Raw genomic sequence first — 17436 nt, forward strand, 5'->3', positions numbered from 1 at the left:
AAAAATACATAGTTTCTCATTTCATATGTATTTATATTGTTCTTGCATTCACACATGGTAAAGTCTAAGCAGATACCCAGGTGCCTTTTAAGTATATTTGACATGAAATTTTCGAATTTAACTAGACACATGTGACAGGAGCATGTGAGATCCGAGGACAATAGCACATAAAGCTGTGTTATTAATTCTGTGTCGAATCCCACCGCAGAGTTTTTTAGATGGATCTTTTGGGAAATTACCAAGCACTCACTGAGCTTCCAGGATATAAATAAATTAAAACCAAGCAGCTACTGAAACAGCTATTGTATATTTGTAACCTGACTGACTAGTCATATGACTGTAGATTGTATACTCTCTTATCATGTTTATAGGTATAATATGACTGAGGAAGAGGTGTGACATGAAAACAAAAACTGTTGTAAATAAAACGGATGACAGACAAATTCTACATTTTCAGTCTATTGAAAAGTAGCTTGATAAAGTAAGTGCTGTCTTTCGATGGCACGGTGAAAAATGCCTTTAAGTAGGTATTTATTTATAAATGAAAGTTGTAGATTTGAACGAGGTATTTTCTTCTGAGCTCTTTCGGTGCAGTAGAATATATGAATTTGGAAAGCTAAATAACCCAAACCCCCCATCCCAAACAACCATTAAGAAACTTCCTGGACTGTTGTGGCTCTGTAAAGCATTAGAAAGACTTTTTATTTGGCCACCAGCCAGATTTCATTTTGAGCATTGGAGCACATCTGACAAGTTTATATAACAAAGCATCCCCCACACGCTAGTTCTTTTGATCTGGCAGAATAAAGCAGAAAGTAGAAAATCTCAGGTCGCCATGCCAGGTGCCTTATAATAGTGTGACCAATGTTACAAATGCTTAAGCTAAGCTTTCTGTCTGGCATTTGTACGCAACGGGAACTTGTAATGCGAGTCAGAGCCAAAAAGTTTCAGTGCATACTGCTGTTAGACTTGGTTTGCCTCGGAGTTCCCCTTGAGGGGCGTCTTCTTTTCTGGAATCTGAGAAACTTTGTACCATGATGGGTCTTGACTTGGTTCTCAATATTACCTTTGGCACAGTGAAGAGGTGTTTTTGGAGTGAGGCTGGATGTTTGATACCTTCTAAAGGACATAGTGCTACAATTCTGTGAACCCTGTCATATATTTGAAAATGAGCTCCTCTCTAATGCTCGATCAGAAAGTGGATTCATTCTGAACAAGAGAACTGCCTGGTGCTGATAAGAACTAGCCATAGTTTTCCTTGGTGTTTAATGCTGGTTTCTACAACTTGATCTCTGGCAGTGAGTCCCTCCAGCCATTCAGGGTACTAGCTCCTACAGTTCCTAAACAAAAATGATGATGATGATGCTTATCTCCCAACCCCCATTTCTAAGACTATTGGTGATGCAGCCAAATATCAAGGATGTATACTCTGATCTTTGGAATTAAAATATCTGAATAAAAGCAAATTATGACAGTTTTCAGTAACGTTTGAAGGTATATATGTAAACAGATTTCTAAAAGGTAAATAATACAACAAATAACAAAAGTAAAAATTATTCTAGACTTGGAAAACATGCTATTAGATCTTTCTACATCCTTGCAAGTATGCAAACATCTTTTTCCAAGTGGAGATCCTAGTTTTACTAGATACTCTGTTTTACATCCAGATTGCTGACCCTGCTGTCATGCTGTACGGTGAACGTCTGTTCATTTGCCTATCCTTCATAGTCATTAACTACAAATTTTGTTCCCAATGCTAAATTTAAAATTTTTTCCTGATTGTTTTTATTTTGCTAGCCATGGATATTTTATTTATTTATATTATTTGTTTTCTTACCAGTTGTCTGCATTTCATGAACACCAATTAAAAACCTTTTCTACCAACTTCCCCTTGTTCCATTTGAAAGTATGTAATTGCTGCTTTAATTTTTCTTCCTGACTAGATTAAGGTTTTAAAATCAACAAGGTTGTCTGTTTTCTTATCAGTTGTCCCTTTTAAAACACCAATAGTCAGTACTGTGTTCTCTTTGCATATAAAAAAAAAAAAGTAACTAAGTCACAATGATTTGTATTTAGTTGGCCCTGTTTATTTTCATATGCTCTTCATTTGTTTGCCAGAATGAGGTCCAATGTTAAACTATCTGAAAGTATATTTTTATTTTTTTTAAAAAAATACACATATATACATAGTGTAGAATTTTTAGAAACTTAAAAAATAAATTACTGGTTCTAACAGACTTCAACTTTATACCTTCTAGACTTTTGTGGGAGAGGAGGAACAGAAGAATTTAGAATAAGTTCATTTAGAATAAGTTCACTTTAAACAAGTTATTGTTAAGGTAACATGAAGATAAGCAGATGTGGACACTTACCAAAAGATAGAAAATAAAAATCAAGAATTCTTAACCTTTAATGTGCACAAAGCACTTTATACTGTTCCAGAAGTTAATAAAGACCATGATTCTAACCTAGGAAATATGTTTTCTGTTTCAAGTCCTGTTTATATAGGGAGTTGAGAATTGAACGTTTCCATGCTTTAAGCACGTCCAAACTATATGGCAAATAATAAGAGTGCATGCTGTCATTCTCTAGGCATAATCTGTGGATATATTTTAATTCTACATATGGTGGGACTCTTACCATACAACAAATAGATTGGAAAGGCAGTTCAAATATAGCACAGAGAAGGGAGATGCAAAATTATACAAGCCACCAGTTACTGATGATCTTCATTTCTGTTACGAATTTCCTGGGAGTAATTTGTGTAGGTTCTTTTTTCAGATGTAGACTCACAATCAAGCATTCCCCTTAAAAAGCAGTATGTTCATTTTAGTATAAGAAGCATAATGCATGTGTGAGGAGCTGACCAAATTTAATAATTTACAAATTTCCCTTGAATATTTTAAATATTTAATTTATATTAAATACTATACTTTATGGAAGTTATTCTCTTAACATATATATACATCACTCAGGAAAGCTTTCATATGCACTGTATGCAAGAAAAAAGTTTTAGATTTTTTTTTGTCAATGTGTTTGTGTGCTGTCAGTGCTGTGAAATCGTTGCTATTGGTGATCTATTGTAAGCTTTATGATTAATCAATTTACTTTTTTCCTTTTGCAGAGAAAGTATCACTCTGCAAAGGAAGCTTATGAACAACTTTTGCAGATCGAAAACCTTCCTGCACAAGTAAAAGCAACTGTCTTACAGCAGTTAGGTATGTAAAATCAACTTTTATTTTCCTGTGTTTCTTTTTTCTATCTTTGCATTCAGCAATGGTGTTTTAAGGCTCCATTTCCAAAGTGAGTCTTAAACACTGAGTATCATACGTGAGTTTTTCACCCAAAATAGAAAGCATAACAGTAGATAATTAACAAAATAAGAGAGAAGGAAAATATTTTAATTAAACTTAGAAAATTAAAAAGCTCTTAGACTTGCTGCAGTATCTGTGCTACACGTTTTGGGCAATGAGGGGGTGATCTTTCAGAGCCAAGAGTACAGTAGTTAGAATTCTGTATTCTTTGAATTCTGAATTCTGCCTTGGGGAACATCCCTTGAACAGACAGGTTAAGGGCAGTAAACCAAAATACTCTTTTCTGCTGCAGAATAGGAGAACACTGCAAATGAAAAATTTCCCTTTTCTTTCTTCATAATTATTAGTGTTTAACAAAAAACATGCTCTTCTAACTAAAATTTTATCATCAGATTCCATAACAGAAGCTACCAAAAAAGTGAAAAAACACTACCTTTTAAAATTTGTCATCTCCCATATTTATAGAAAGCTGATAAATCATTTGTAGACAAAAACTTGTAATGGATGGGTAGAATAAATTACATTTGCTCTATATGCCTTCTAAAAGTATTTCCAGAATATTTTGTTAAAATTATTCAATCCAGTGCAAATTCTTCATTCACTTTCTCCATGTTCCTCATCTAATTTATTATTCCAAATATTAATTTAGCCTGCTTATGCCCATCTCTTTTTTCTTTTTATTTTTTTTCCTTCACACAGTGGTTTTTTAATTCAAATCAGTACCCGGTACTAAGTTATGGCCACAATAATATTTTTTTTTTTCTTGTAATGCTGGTTGTGTATGTATTTGGAGTGGGCTAATTCGTGTAGCTTTTGATTTTTCTATGTGAAATAACAAATGAAACAGCTGGAATCTTGATGCTGATCTTCTTGTCACGTGACAGTGTTCCTTACATTTCAGTATCCCCTTTAATTTTTTTATTTTTGAAAAATTTTTTTCCTTAACTTGGTACTATCCCACGTAGTATAAATTGTCAACAGTTTCATCCAGAACAGCTACGCATAAAATCAACAAGAGATAGACTGCCCAAAATAGCTTGACCAATGCTTTTGCAACCCTGTTTGCCACGTTGCTAGACCAGAAGCAAAGGCATGGTTGTATTCATGAAATCATACCGCAGGTCTCCGTGCTATCAATCAGAGCAGTGCTGTCTAACAACTGGATTCACTTCCCCTGTTCAATCAGCATAGGGCACCTGGTTGTGATAGTGGGGGTATCTTCTATGTGGAAGAAGGGACAGAGTGGTTTTAACCAGAACATTCAAGGAACAATACTGTTTCTTTTTCTCTTTGCTGCTAATAGTCCTGTTTATCAGTGTGGTGTTTATCACAGATCTGGGTTCTAGCAACTGATAATAAAACACCTCCTAAGGAAGCATGGTCTGGGTGGTACAGTGCTGCTTAGAAAAAATAATAGAAAATACCTGCCATCTGCCAGAATGCTACTGGCAAAAAACAATCCAAATGTATTTGTATTTCTATATTGAACTTTTTTTTTTTTTACTCAAACAGAAAAATTATTTTGGCATGAGAATACCTTTTGTTTATTTTCCTTAGCTAGTTAATGTTTGTTGAGCAAGAATTGAAATCTAGGGAAGCTCAGATGTTGTTTGGGAGAATTATTAAAAACTTTGCTCCTGTTGCTGGTCTCCAAAGCAGGTCATTGTGGAAGAGAAGCTTGTGATTCTCAAGGAATTATGTATGTGTTTGAGCTGATGCGTGCTAATTAGTTCCGATAGATGTAACAGGAAGATCTGTGCAGTTGGATAAGAACAGTTTGTTTCTTCTTTTTTACCACAATTCATTTGCTTTCCAGACAATAATTCGTTTCACCACTTTGCCTAAAATTACATTAAATAAGGACAGCCGTACCAGATGAGACTGAAGATCAAATCTGTCCCAGTATTCTTTCTCCAATTGTAATTAACAGTTGCATAAGGAGGAGTGTAGGAACAATGTAAGCATCTGCTTTTTCCCAAAGCACCCTCCCAAGGACTTTTGTCTGGGGGCAATCCTAGGAGGTGTCTGTATAATTGGATGAGCCATTGTGAGATAGTAAAATAGGGAAGAGGCTCATCTCTTTGGAGTCTGAGATGATGTTTTTCAGGGAAAAAAGCAATTGCTGTAAGTTCAGCACGAGAATGATTGATAGGCGTAAAACCAACTGAAGCATGAGCCAGGCTGGAACATGCTCTTGCAGAGGAAACATGGTGATTTGCTACAAATTACATTGTAAACTCCTGAAAACGAGCCTGGAATGTGGACAAAATCAGCATTTTTGATTGTAATGTTGAAAAGGTCCCAGAAATAGAAGAGTATTTACTATTCTAGTTGACAATTTGAATTAGGTCTTGCAAAGGAGAAGTTGGATCAGTTTATCAGGGTTTTTAGATTGTCGTCTTTCTATATGTTCTTCCATTTTATGCATGAGGAAAAGAGAGATCCAGTTTTTTTTACCTGTGCCGTTCTAGTAGAAAACTTTGTTCTCCCTCTCTTGCCTTCTGCTTTTTTCACCTCCCCTCAGGTAGGCAGATAAAATCAGGAAGCAACACTTGGTTCAGCAGTGAAACTAGATAGGCTTTGCTAGTTCTCGTTTCTGTCTCCTGGAAGTAGATTCTTGTTTCTTATCAGTGAACCTCAGCAAAGATCTGACGATACAGCATGTTATCTCGCAGTCCGGCCAGGTTCAGATTAAGCATAAAATAGGCATCACCAGACAACACTTGGGAAGATTTGGGAAAATATTTAATCTCTGTTTTACCCACGTTTAGGCTTCCTGAGCTATTTATTACCTTCATCTCACTCGGGCTTTGCCTACCACTTCACACAATACATTTTATCCTTCCTATACAATTGCGCAGGTGCATTCAGATAACCACCCTCACATAAACCATTTTTCTTAAAGCATAAAGATTTGCTATATGCTTAAGAACTTCACTGACCTGGGATTTGCATAAAAATTGTGGTTTGTTTATGAAGTCCATGAAAGAATGTTGCATATATTATGTGTCTCTGCAAAAATGTCTGCTTTTTTTTTATTTTTTTTTTTCCCTGACGGGCAATGTTTTGACTTGATCCATCTTCAGACAAGATAAAGCGCTCTTCTGTCAGCACTGTAACCGCTTGACTTCTAACCTGGTATTTCTCGCAGTCCATGAAATATTCAAACTTAACCTCCTGAACACGGTTTCCAAGTGGAGACTTGGAAACTTCTTAAAACACCTCGAGCAAATGTTGTTCATTAGATAAAATTTTCTCCTAGATTGCCTATTTTTTAAAGCTTGGAAGTTTGCCTTCCATTTGCAAAAGTGTCACTGTGACTGTTGATGAGCTATAAGCCCATGGAATTGAAAGAAAAATACATATATAAAACATATAAAAGAAGTAGAATAAGGTATTTAAGGTGTAGTCGAATGTCAGAGAGTGAAGTAAAGCTGCAAATACTCATTAGTTCAGTTCTCAGCCTTGCTTACTTCATCTTGCATTTCAGATGAGGCAGGCAGACTCTGATCCTTTAAATGATATTATGTTTATGTAGTTAGACTGTATCATGAAGGATAAGCTTAGGGTGCTAAAGCTTAGTGGATATGGGTTTTAAATGGACATTCAGTGCATGTGTATACAAATGTTTGTAGCTAAAACTTTCCTAAAATAGCCAAGGTTTGCCTGAACTGATAAAGTATTTCACAAAGTGTCATTTTTAAGCAGGGTACTACAGAAACATAGGGACAGTCTGTTGTCATATCTTAGAGTTTACAAACGTTAAGCAAAAAGCAATGGGTTACTAAGACAAATACATGGAGGTTAAGCAAACGGCAAGACATTATTGACCAGTGTGGTTGGTTGAGACTTGAGCAAGTCAGCAGCCTGTTATAAAGGATTTCCTTGTACTCATGATACTAACAGCAGTGGGATAACTTTGTGACTGCTTAAAGGGGATTCCATTGAAGCGCGGTGGCAGATAGGAAGAAGCTTAAGTAGATGATAAAGATGCTTTATTTGAAATGGTAACCAAGTCTTACATCATTGCTAGAGCAGAGATGTACCTTAATAGCATGTAAAAGATGTTTTGGGGGCACGGATTGTGGAAGGCTATTAAAGTGGAGATAAATAATTTATCTAATGTAAGTAAAAAAGGGAAGGATATGGAAGGATATTGTGTGGTCAGGTGAGAAAATAAAATTATCTTTTTAGCAGGATTTGGTTTGCAGATGAGAGGTGATTCTGTTTGCCAAGGTAAAAGGAAAGGATGTTACAGCAATGAGATGATAACGTATGAAAAATTTAAGTGGAGATACAGCATTTCTTACCAATGTTCAGTTGGGGAATAGTGCAAATATACTTATAGGATGAATATCAGCATTTAGAAGGAAAGGTTAAGCTGAAAATAATATACAGATAATAGATATACCACCATTCTCCCTCTAACGCATTTTTCACGACAGGAAAGGTGCCTCTGTTCAGAGAAGAGAGGAGTTAACATTTTCAAGTTAACTTTTTATAGAGGAAGATTGAGTGGTTAATAGTTAAGCTTCTAACCTTGTAGAAAATGCTTTAAACAAAAACGTTTTAAAACCACCTGAAAGTAATTTTCACTCTAGGTCCTTTCATCCTGTAATTTTAGTATAGAACATAACAAGTAAATTTTAAAAGTTTCATTCATAATAGTGTATGTAAGCAATAGCATTGTATCATATTCCTATTTTTAAAGAGGAACTAAAGCTGTCAATATCCTGCTGTGCCAAAGCATTAAATAGTCTTGGAGAATTTCACTTCTGCCATTTATGGATTCTTTCTGTAGGCTGGATGCATCACACCGTGGATCAGCTTGGAGACAAGGCAACCAAGGAAAGTTATGCTATACAATATCTCCAGAAATCTCTAGAAGCGGATCCAAATTCTGGTCAATCCTGGTATTTCCTTGGAAGGTGAGAGATGACTTTATAGACACTCTTAACTGTATTTGTAGCTTCTTTGAGGATACTGATTATTAGGAGATATCTTTTATGTTGTCCTTAGCAGCTTTGGATGAAAAATGAAGGGAAAAGATGTATGTATCTACTAAAGCCTAATTTTCTGGAAAGTATATAGAAAGACAAGCTGCTGACATACTTGGGATGAGTATAGATTAGAAGTTGAAATTAATTATATTACCTAAATGGTCCTGCTTTTTTTGTAGTTTATTCAGTTAACACTAATGTCAGTCTCCCCTGCTTGTTTTTACTTTTCTGATTATTCCTGTTGATTTTTTGTCAAAATCCCCCTTCTAGTCTCAACAATTTCAAAACTAAAATATAGATACTTTTCTCAGGTATCTATTCATCTGCAAACAGAATAGATTACAACTAAATATTAGACCAGGATAGCTCAGGTGGATCCATTTTAATTTCTACTTACGTATTGTGTTCATCTCTACTTGTGCACAGCATTTTTCACTTAAAATTAACTCACTTCGAGATGTAAATCGTATCGACTAGATGACTCTTCTTGGTCTCCTTTTAAAGAAAATGAGGTGCTTTATGAACATGCTAGCAGCAACTCTTGGAATATTTGGGTTTTGGAGAATAACAATCCAACTTGCTTTCTATAAGCTTGAAAGCATTGAGGACAGTTTAAGTCCACATGTGCATGGGTCAGTTCTGTTGAGAAATACGTTACATAGAAACCTCAGTATTTTCCAGCTCACTTTCTTGGAGGTGCTTGTCAAACACAACTAGAACACACTGTTGTTTCTGTCACCCTAGTTACATTCCTGCAGCTGGTCCTTTAGGACAGGGCTTTTAACCCAGCAGTCTGCAGGCTAAGGGAGGAGCACAGGGAGTGAGTGTGAAGGGCAGAAGGTTGGAGTAGGAGTGGGGAGAAAAGGGTAAACTAGCCAGGGATTGTCTGGCTCATCTCGTCATCTGCTGGCTTAAAATCCTGTTATTTCTTTTTTCCTCTGAAGTCCCATTCCACATGGCTAGAGCTAGCTGATTTCTTATACAGAAGCAGGGCAGAGCCAGGGCTCTGTGGAGTATCGTGGGCAGCTGCTGTGGTCTTGCTGTGCCTCGGCTTTAATGTGGTTGGAGTGAACCCTAGGACCATACAAATGAGGGTGAGGAATGGAGGAAAAGGGGGAAGAGAAAACCTAGTGGAAGTGTCCCTTACACTCTACAGGGAGGACTACACTGAAATGTTTGTGCCTCATTCTTCCAATCCATACGCTGGCAGGAGAAAAGGAGAGTAATAAGGTTACAGAGCTGGTCTGTCTGTGCATTTGCTCTTCCTCTTTTTCTCTCTCCCTGTGTATTCCCTTGTGTTATTTCTTCCTCTTCTGGCCTTCCACCAAACTGGGTAGCATGTTGATTTAAGGCTAGCTTCCTAGATAACTTGCAAAAAATAAACCTCCACCCCAATCTAATCCACTCCTTCCCCCCATCTCCCTACCCCCCCCCCCCAAAAAAAAAAAAAAAAAATCACACCACCTTTTTTTAAGGTTTGTTGGGTGCTTAATGTTAATGTTATCCTAATTGGAGTCTTTGTGTATCTGTTAATCAGACAGATTTCCAACATGGAGTCTTTGTGTATCTGTTAATCAGACAGATTTCCAACATGCCTACTGGAACTTGGGTTAGACTGCGATAAAAATGATCTTCTGAAACATTGTGTTGAGATTTAATGTGTCTTTTTAGACCAAGTACCACTAGGTATTAGAGTATTTTCTAGTGAGCCTTGATAATATACAGAATACACCGAAGTGTAGCATGTTTGATGGATCTTCACCTGTACTGGTTTGCTTCGATATTATTTTTTACTAGAATAAATGTTTTCTTGTTATTTATCTGCTTTGAAAGCTGTGAGTTCTTTTTCCAAGAAGGAAACTTACCACAAGCATTATAAGGAATAAGAGCTATTGTAAACAAACCTAGTAAATGCATATGCATTTTTAATATTTTATTTATTTGAAGGTTTTCATTTTTAAAAGGTAGGTATTATTCCCTGTGGTATAATGGTAGTTCTCTTTCAAGACCTGATATTTCTGCTAAAATGCCAGAATACCTGTGAAGTTGTAGTATATAGCTAATATTCAAGTAAGAAAACACAAAAAAAGAATCCAGACAAGCAAGGGTTTTTTAGAGAATGTCTTGGACTCCCTATGTGGTAAAACTGGTATGTTGTTCATTACTTGAAATCTTACTGAAATATGAGAAATGCATATAAGAAATTTCCAAGGCAGTCAAGGACCATCTTGATTGAATTAGTCATTATCTCTTAATGATCATGAAATGCTCCTTGTAGAAGATGATATTTTATTACGATAAGTTTCATGAAATAGGTAGTGTAATTGTTTCTTTAAAATGCTATCTGTAGATAAATATTTTCCCTATTGACCACTGAGATATTGTAAACAAAACAGATGTAGCTCTTCAAACTGTAATATGACTTCTGCTTTCCTTATGAATGCAGCAAGCTAGGGTTTAAACAGCTCTTGGTGTACTTCTCAGATAAACAGTTTGTAATATATGTTGACAAAGAAATTTGAGTCTGCTTGTGCCCAGCATTGAGAAACAGCAAATGTTTGGATTCATCTAGATGAGTATGTATTTGCATGATTTAACATTTATCAGACCAGTCTTGGTAAGCCATCCTCACTGATTAACTTCTTTAAATATTACCAAAGTTCTTTTTTTCTTCTCCCAGGTGCTATTCAAGTATTGGGAAAGTTCAGGATGCCTTTATATCTTATAGGCAATCTATTGATAAATCAGAAGCAAGTGCAGATACATGGTGTTCTATAGGGTAAGAATGAAACAGGGTAATACAGTGAAATTCAATGCTAATGCATATATATAAATGAAGAAAACCAGCTTTTTAACTCCTTTGTGCTCTCAAGTGGACCATAAAGCTTTTTTATTTCTACCTTTGTCATCAGATTTGTCTGATCTGAAGTTTAAATATTACATTTATATTTGCTTTCTCAATTTTTAAAAATAATGAATATGCTTTGTGTATGAGCTTTGCATGTTAAGATTTTGTAAATATGTTGTTTATGCTTATTGCTGTGCTTTATATACCAGCAAAGTTTATTAAGGGCTGTGGGGTGGATATGTATATTTCATTGTATTTTGACTTTGTTATTAATTCTCAACTTCACTAATCTTTCTATTCAGTGTGCTGTATCAACAGCAAAATCAGCCTATGGATGCTTTACAGGCCTATATCTGTGCTGTACAATTGGACCATGGCCATGCTGCAGCCTGGATGGACCTAGGCACACTCTATGAGTCCTGCAACCAGCCTCAGGATGCCATTAAATGCTACTTAAATGCAACTAGGAGCAAAAATTGTAGTAATACCTCTGCACTTGCAGCACGGATAAAGTATTTACAGGTAAAGCTAAAGTTTTAAGAAGCGGGAAATACTCTTCCAAATACATATCAGAGGGGAGGGGAGGGGTAGCACACAAATCTAACTTGCAGTTGTTTGTGGTGTGTATAACCTGTTTTCATATGTATTGTAAGCATATCATAGCCTGTAATATTTTATTTCTTCATTTTTAAGTGAAATTTAATTCCTTATAAACTCTATTTTGCACATTTAATTAATACATACTGTTTTACATCACTTCACTTTTTCTTTGTATTGTCTACATTTTTAAGTTCTCATAACGTAGAGAGAGAACACACACACACTATCTTTCACTCTTGTTTGCAATTTCAGAAAAAAAGAATTATGAGACCTCTGAATCCAGAGCTCATCTTTGTTCTGATTCTCACAAAGGTTTATATTCTGGTTACCCTCTTTATACTTAGCACCTTTCTAAAACCCCAAATTTTAAATCTATCCTCTCTTTAAGACATAATTAGCTACAGCATATAGGAAGATTTCATGGACTTGCTCTTAATAAAGTAGGCTTGTGTTAAATTTGCTTTTTACATAATTTTTCCTAGGCTCAGTTGTGTAACCTTCCACAAGGTAGTCTACAGAATAAAACTAAATTACTTCCTAGTATTGAGGAGGCATGGAGCCTACCAATCCCCGCAGAGCTTACCTCCAGGCAGGGTGCCATGAACACAGCACAGCAGGTGAGAAGTTGGGTTATGTTCTGCAGGTGCCCAGCTTTAAGGGTTCTTTACAATCTGTAGTGGTCAAGCTTATTTTATGGAGTGCAGGACTGGCTTTTATTAATGAAAAGCCTTTGATTTATTTGCAAAGGTATACTAGATCGAGAAGTAGCTCCCTCTAATATGGGAGAAAGATGGGGGTACCAATTTAGAACCTTTGTGGATTTTCATGATTTTAAAAGATTTCATCTTAAATAGAAATGCTGCAGTGGTTTAATAATCCCTTGAAAGGTACACATTCCTCCATTGATGACCATATGGAAACTGATTTTTCAGTTTTTGAGATCGGCTTCAGAATATCTGCTCAGCCCTTTTAAAATATGTGGGCTGTTAAAATATGTAGTTTAAAGGAAACAACTAAGAATATATAGAACCATATTTTTGTCTTCCTTCTGTGATTCTTAGGCTTGTAAACCTCATCATCCAAATACTGAACCTGTACTAGGCCTCACTCAAACACCAATTTCACAGCAATCCTTGCCACTACACATGATTCCTTCTAGCCAAGTAGATGACCTGACCAGTCCTGCCAAGAGGAAAAGAACATCTAGTCCAACAAAGGTATATATCCTGATGAACTAAAGAGCCCCCTACCAAAATTCTATGGAAATATGCACTAAAGTGATGCAGCAAGCACAGAATTTGTGCTGTAAATTTCAATCCTTTGGCATCAAGGTGGGGAATGTTTTTTTTTTAAAAAAAAAAAAAAAAAAAAAAAAAAGAACATTTTTCAGTGATATGTTTAATAAGGAGGTTACAGTTCAGATAGGAAGTGTGAAAGGGCAGTGCAGATTGCTGGCACTATACTACATAGTTGTATAAGTGAAAAAGTACAGTGGTAGTCTGATGATAGAGAGGGAGACAACCATGTCATCCTGTCTATTGCCTTTGCTTATATTTAGAATTCAAGTGTTTCATCATCATGTAATAGTGTTATAGTAGATAAAAGTATTCAGTTTTAACGCTAGTGTACCTTTAAGTTAATTGCATAATTTGATTTGATTGTTTCTCATGGTATTTAGGAATCATTTTTTCCTTTTAATTGCTATGGTACTGTATGGGAATGGTAGAATGAGGTTTGGTGTTCTTTAGTATATTCTCTGTGTATATTGCTATTCTAGAAACAATGACTAGTTCTTTCATAAGATAAAATCTAGATATGAAAAAATGATGTTAACCATTTGAAAGTCAAGCATTTTAACGTAATGTTTTCTCTCAGAATACTTCAGATGTTTGGAGCAGTGGCCATACAGTGTCACATCCTCCTGTACAACAACAAATTCATTCTTGGTGCTTGACACCACAGAAATTACAGGTAAATATGTTAAAGGTTCAGAAGCTTTGATTTTTTTTCTTTCTTTCTTTTGAGAAAAATACTTCGGGTTTCACATTTCTGATATTCAATGAGAAAGAATACACATTGTGTTAGTATTTATGGATTCCCTATGGAATCTGAAAGATTAGCTATATAAGGAAATAATCATCAGTAGAAACTGAAGGTTTACATTGTTTGAATTCTATAATGTAAGTCAGAACATATAGTAATGCTTTTTTCTTATGATGTTTTAAAGATAGATATGCAAATTGTGACACTTGTGAGCCAAGTGAATTTTGCTTCTCAGTGTAGTGTGGGAGATATTGAAGGAGGTGTAAAAGCATCGTAGCATCTTCTTTTTCCTGTCAGGTAGCTTCGCGTATCAAACTGCATAAACAAACTTGCACATTCTATAAAATGGGATTATTCAAATCAAATCTAACATATTTCTATGAAATGCTAGTTTTTATTTCTGAAACGTTGCTTAAGGTCTTTTTTGTCATGATGCTGTGTTGTCTCTTCAGTTCATGAGGGTTTGCAGTGAGCTTCAGCAGGAATTCCAGATCTTGAAAATCAGGCGTAGCTGGAAACCCTCGCCCATGTATCACAGATACTGCTTTGGATACAGGGAAAAATAAAAGGGAACACAGTGCAGAGACAGAAGGCATTCTGATTGACTGAGCAGTATTCCCCTTAGCACCCAATATAGATCTTCAGCTGTTTCTTTATCTGAACAATGCTGGCTGTACAATGCTGCATAATTTCTCCTTCCCTTCCCTCCATCTTTCACCCCTCACTTCTTTGGTCTGCTAATCTTTTTGCATCTCTCTCTTCATGCGTTCTCATTATTTCTGTCTGCTTATTTTATGTTCTACTACTTTTTCACCTTCTCAGGCATTGTTACAGTTTTGCCTTTTCTAGATCCAACTTCATCACCATTAAGCAGCCGCATAAGTAAGCTTCCCTAAGCATGGGATAATGGATTTGCTAGCAATAGTTTGACGAGGTTCCAGCACACACAAATAGGAAAGCCAGGAGGATATGATGCAAGGGGAAAGTGAATAAAAAGTTTATTGTATGTTCTAAATCAGCCTTTTGAAAGTGGCACCTCAGAGGCTGGGTATGGCACGTAGCACGTCCCAAATGGCCCAGCTAACAAAAGCAGATGGGGAAAGGACTCTGTGGCTGCAGAGTAGCCTCTGGGGCTGCAACGTGCCAGTGGAGGAGGCATGGGTGTTGATTTCACAGAGCTGATGGGCAGTAAGAGCACCACTGTCCACAAAACCTCTGCACCCATAGCATGGGAGGGGAGTGCAGACATGCCTTTAGTAGCACTGGGACCAGGCCAGTTTTCCTGATGCCTGCTGCCCCGTTAGATGTCTTCTAAAAGGCAAAATAACAACTGCAGAACACAGTTTTTGGCTTCTGTTTATATGCACAGTACATATACTCCCATGGAGACCCTGTTTTCATCTCACAGTCGCTTATATAATTGGATCGGCCTTACTCATTGCAGTGCCTCACAGAGGGGTTATTAATCCAGGGAGTTTGGAAGGTACTGTTAATCCAGGGAGTTCAGCATAAACCTGTTTTTAACCATTTTTTCATACAACCTTGGATTTTTTGGAAACACATTTTGCAAAGATGTTTAATCAAAGTAGAATGAGCCATATTTCATTTAATACATCACTACCATGTATGTATTACTAATACAACATAATCAAAGCAAAGGAAATGAGAAGGATGTAGAAAAATTACATATGCAGACCTGAAACCAACTAAAGCAAACCTGATTTGGTCATTTTGATTTTTTTTTTCCTTTTTTTTCCCCTTTTTTTTCCTTTTTTTTTTTAAGGGACTTAAATGATATAAAATAATTCAGTACTTAAAAACAATAGAAATATCTGTATGTCACATTTTGCATAGTGCAACTTTTGACCTCCATTCCACACACATCCTTTTCCTTCTCAGATAGCCCATTTGTGTTCCACAGCTTCAGCATGTCATACCTCTTTAAAGCAGTCTTATTGGTAGAATAAAGGTGTGTGTTTCAAAGGAACACAAAAATCAGTGCTTTTAGTAATAAATACTTAAATTTCAGTTGAAAATGAGTTCAGGATTGTATCTTAAGATACTGCTTTCTGTAATTGTTAAATAGTTTTCTGAGTTCTTCATATATTCTGGAGAAGTGTTAATGCATGACTATAGGTCGAATTGACTTTGTACTGAACGACACTAATAAAAGAACAGGACGGTACAAAGATAGTTAAAACATAATGATAATAAGAATTTCATATAATCATGCTTTAAAGTAGTTTTCTTTTACAATACCAGTTCACTTCATTTTATGAAGTGATAATATTATATACTCAAATAATTTTGAAAGTCTCTGTAGTTTTAGTGACTGCTAATAAGGTTTCATTACAGAATAGTATAAGGAGATATGTCTTAGTCTGCATTAGAAATCTTGATCATGTTTTCAGCTTTGTGAATCTTGTCTTTATAGAAAATGTTTAGTAATGTATGCAAGAAAGTTATTAAAACTTACACACAACTGTAATGATTCTGAACTGTACTGTTGGTTTTGTTTTTTTTTTCAGCACTTGGAACAGCTGCGTGCAAACAGAAATAATTTAAATCCAGCACAGAAACTTATGCTGGAACAGCTGGAGAGTCAGTTTGTCTTGATGCAGCAACACCAGCAGGTGAGAACAAAAATATTTTCCTGTTCTAGAAAACTTTTATTGATGATGGTGTCTGTTGTGCTTCTTGGATTCTTAAGAATTTTTGTTGTACAGAGCTCTCATGCCCTTTACTACATTACATTAAGTCATCTTTTCTTTTTTTCTTTTTTTTTTTTTTTGTATAAAGTTTAATTGTGGCTTACTGGTTGAAACTTAATGGTTTTAGTTGTGTTTTATTATAGGGCTACCAGAGAATGTAAAACTTTTCAAGCCACACTTTCAAACTAAAGTGAGTGGATACATCTAAAAGCAGTCTGAGTTGAAAAATACTTACTTGTAGTAAGCCATATTACAGCATATCTCTCCTGCTCTCATTGTTCACTTCTTTCTCTCTTAGTGTCCAACTTTAGCAGTAAAATGCTAACGCTCAAACTGAAGAGCCTAGAAGAAAAGTGTGCCGATAGCTTTACCTTAAAATTCATTCAGCGCATTTGTGAGCATGAGTCATCTTACTTCTCAAAAGCAACTGGGAGGATGTCAAAATCAATATAAAGCTGAAGCCATATGCAATAAAATACACAAGCCTTGTATGATCCTTACTTCTTAAATTCTGTGACTAATGTTCTTGTGCTTTGTTCATCTTCCATTAGATGAGACAAACAGGAGTTGCACAGGTACGATCTACTGGAATTCCTAACGGGCCAACAGCTGATTCATCACTGCCTACAAACTCTGTCTCTGGTCAGCAGCCGCAGGTTGCTCTAACCAGAGTGCCTAATGTCGCTCAGCGTGGAATCCGTCCGGCCTGCCCCGGGCAGCCTATGGCTAATGGACCCTTTCCAGCAGGCCCCATTCCCTGCAGCACAGCAAGAACGCTGGGTAGTACAGACACTATTTTGATAGGCAATAATCACATAACAGAAAGTGGAAGTAATGGAAACGTGCCTTACCTGCAGCGAAACGCACTCTCTCTACCTCATAACCGCACAAACCTGACCAGCAGCGCAGAGGAGCCGTGG

At 36.2% G+C, this 17436-nt stretch overlaps 1 protein-coding gene across 15 annotated transcripts in view; it reads left to right on the top strand.

Moving 5' to 3' along the window:
- The window catches only part of KDM6A (lysine demethylase 6A), a 152639-nt gene that overhangs the window by 92914 nt on the left and 42289 nt on the right, over positions 1-17436 (top strand). For 3 of the 15 annotated variants that reach the window (XR_014316996.1, XM_082754203.1, XM_082754210.1), the window contains exons 9-18: positions 1841-1906; positions 3125-3218; positions 8116-8242; positions 10995-11093; positions 11465-11684; positions 12245-12379; positions 12824-12979; positions 13638-13733; positions 16334-16438; positions 17068-17436. The exon at positions 17068-17436 is cut by the window's right edge and continues 27 nt beyond it. Coding sequence is in view for 14 of the 15 variants with exons in the window: in XM_082754203.1 (XP_082610329.1) it covers positions 1841-1906; positions 3125-3218; positions 8116-8242; positions 10995-11093; positions 11465-11684; positions 12245-12379; positions 12824-12979; positions 13638-13733; positions 16334-16438; positions 17068-17436 (1467 nt within the window). In the remaining variant the exon portion in view is untranslated. The remainder of the gene's footprint in view (positions 1-1840; positions 1907-3124; positions 3219-8115; positions 8243-10994; positions 11094-11464; positions 11685-12244; positions 12380-12823; positions 12980-13637; positions 13734-16333; positions 16439-17067) is intronic. The other 12 variants (XM_082754211.1, XM_082754212.1, XM_082754206.1 and 9 more) reach the window with 7 other exon arrangements.

Source organism: Aythya marila, assembly GCF_965140915.1.
Source record: "Aythya marila genome assembly, chromosome: 1".
Taxonomy (NCBI): Eukaryota; Metazoa; Chordata; class Aves; order Anseriformes; family Anatidae; genus Aythya; species Aythya marila.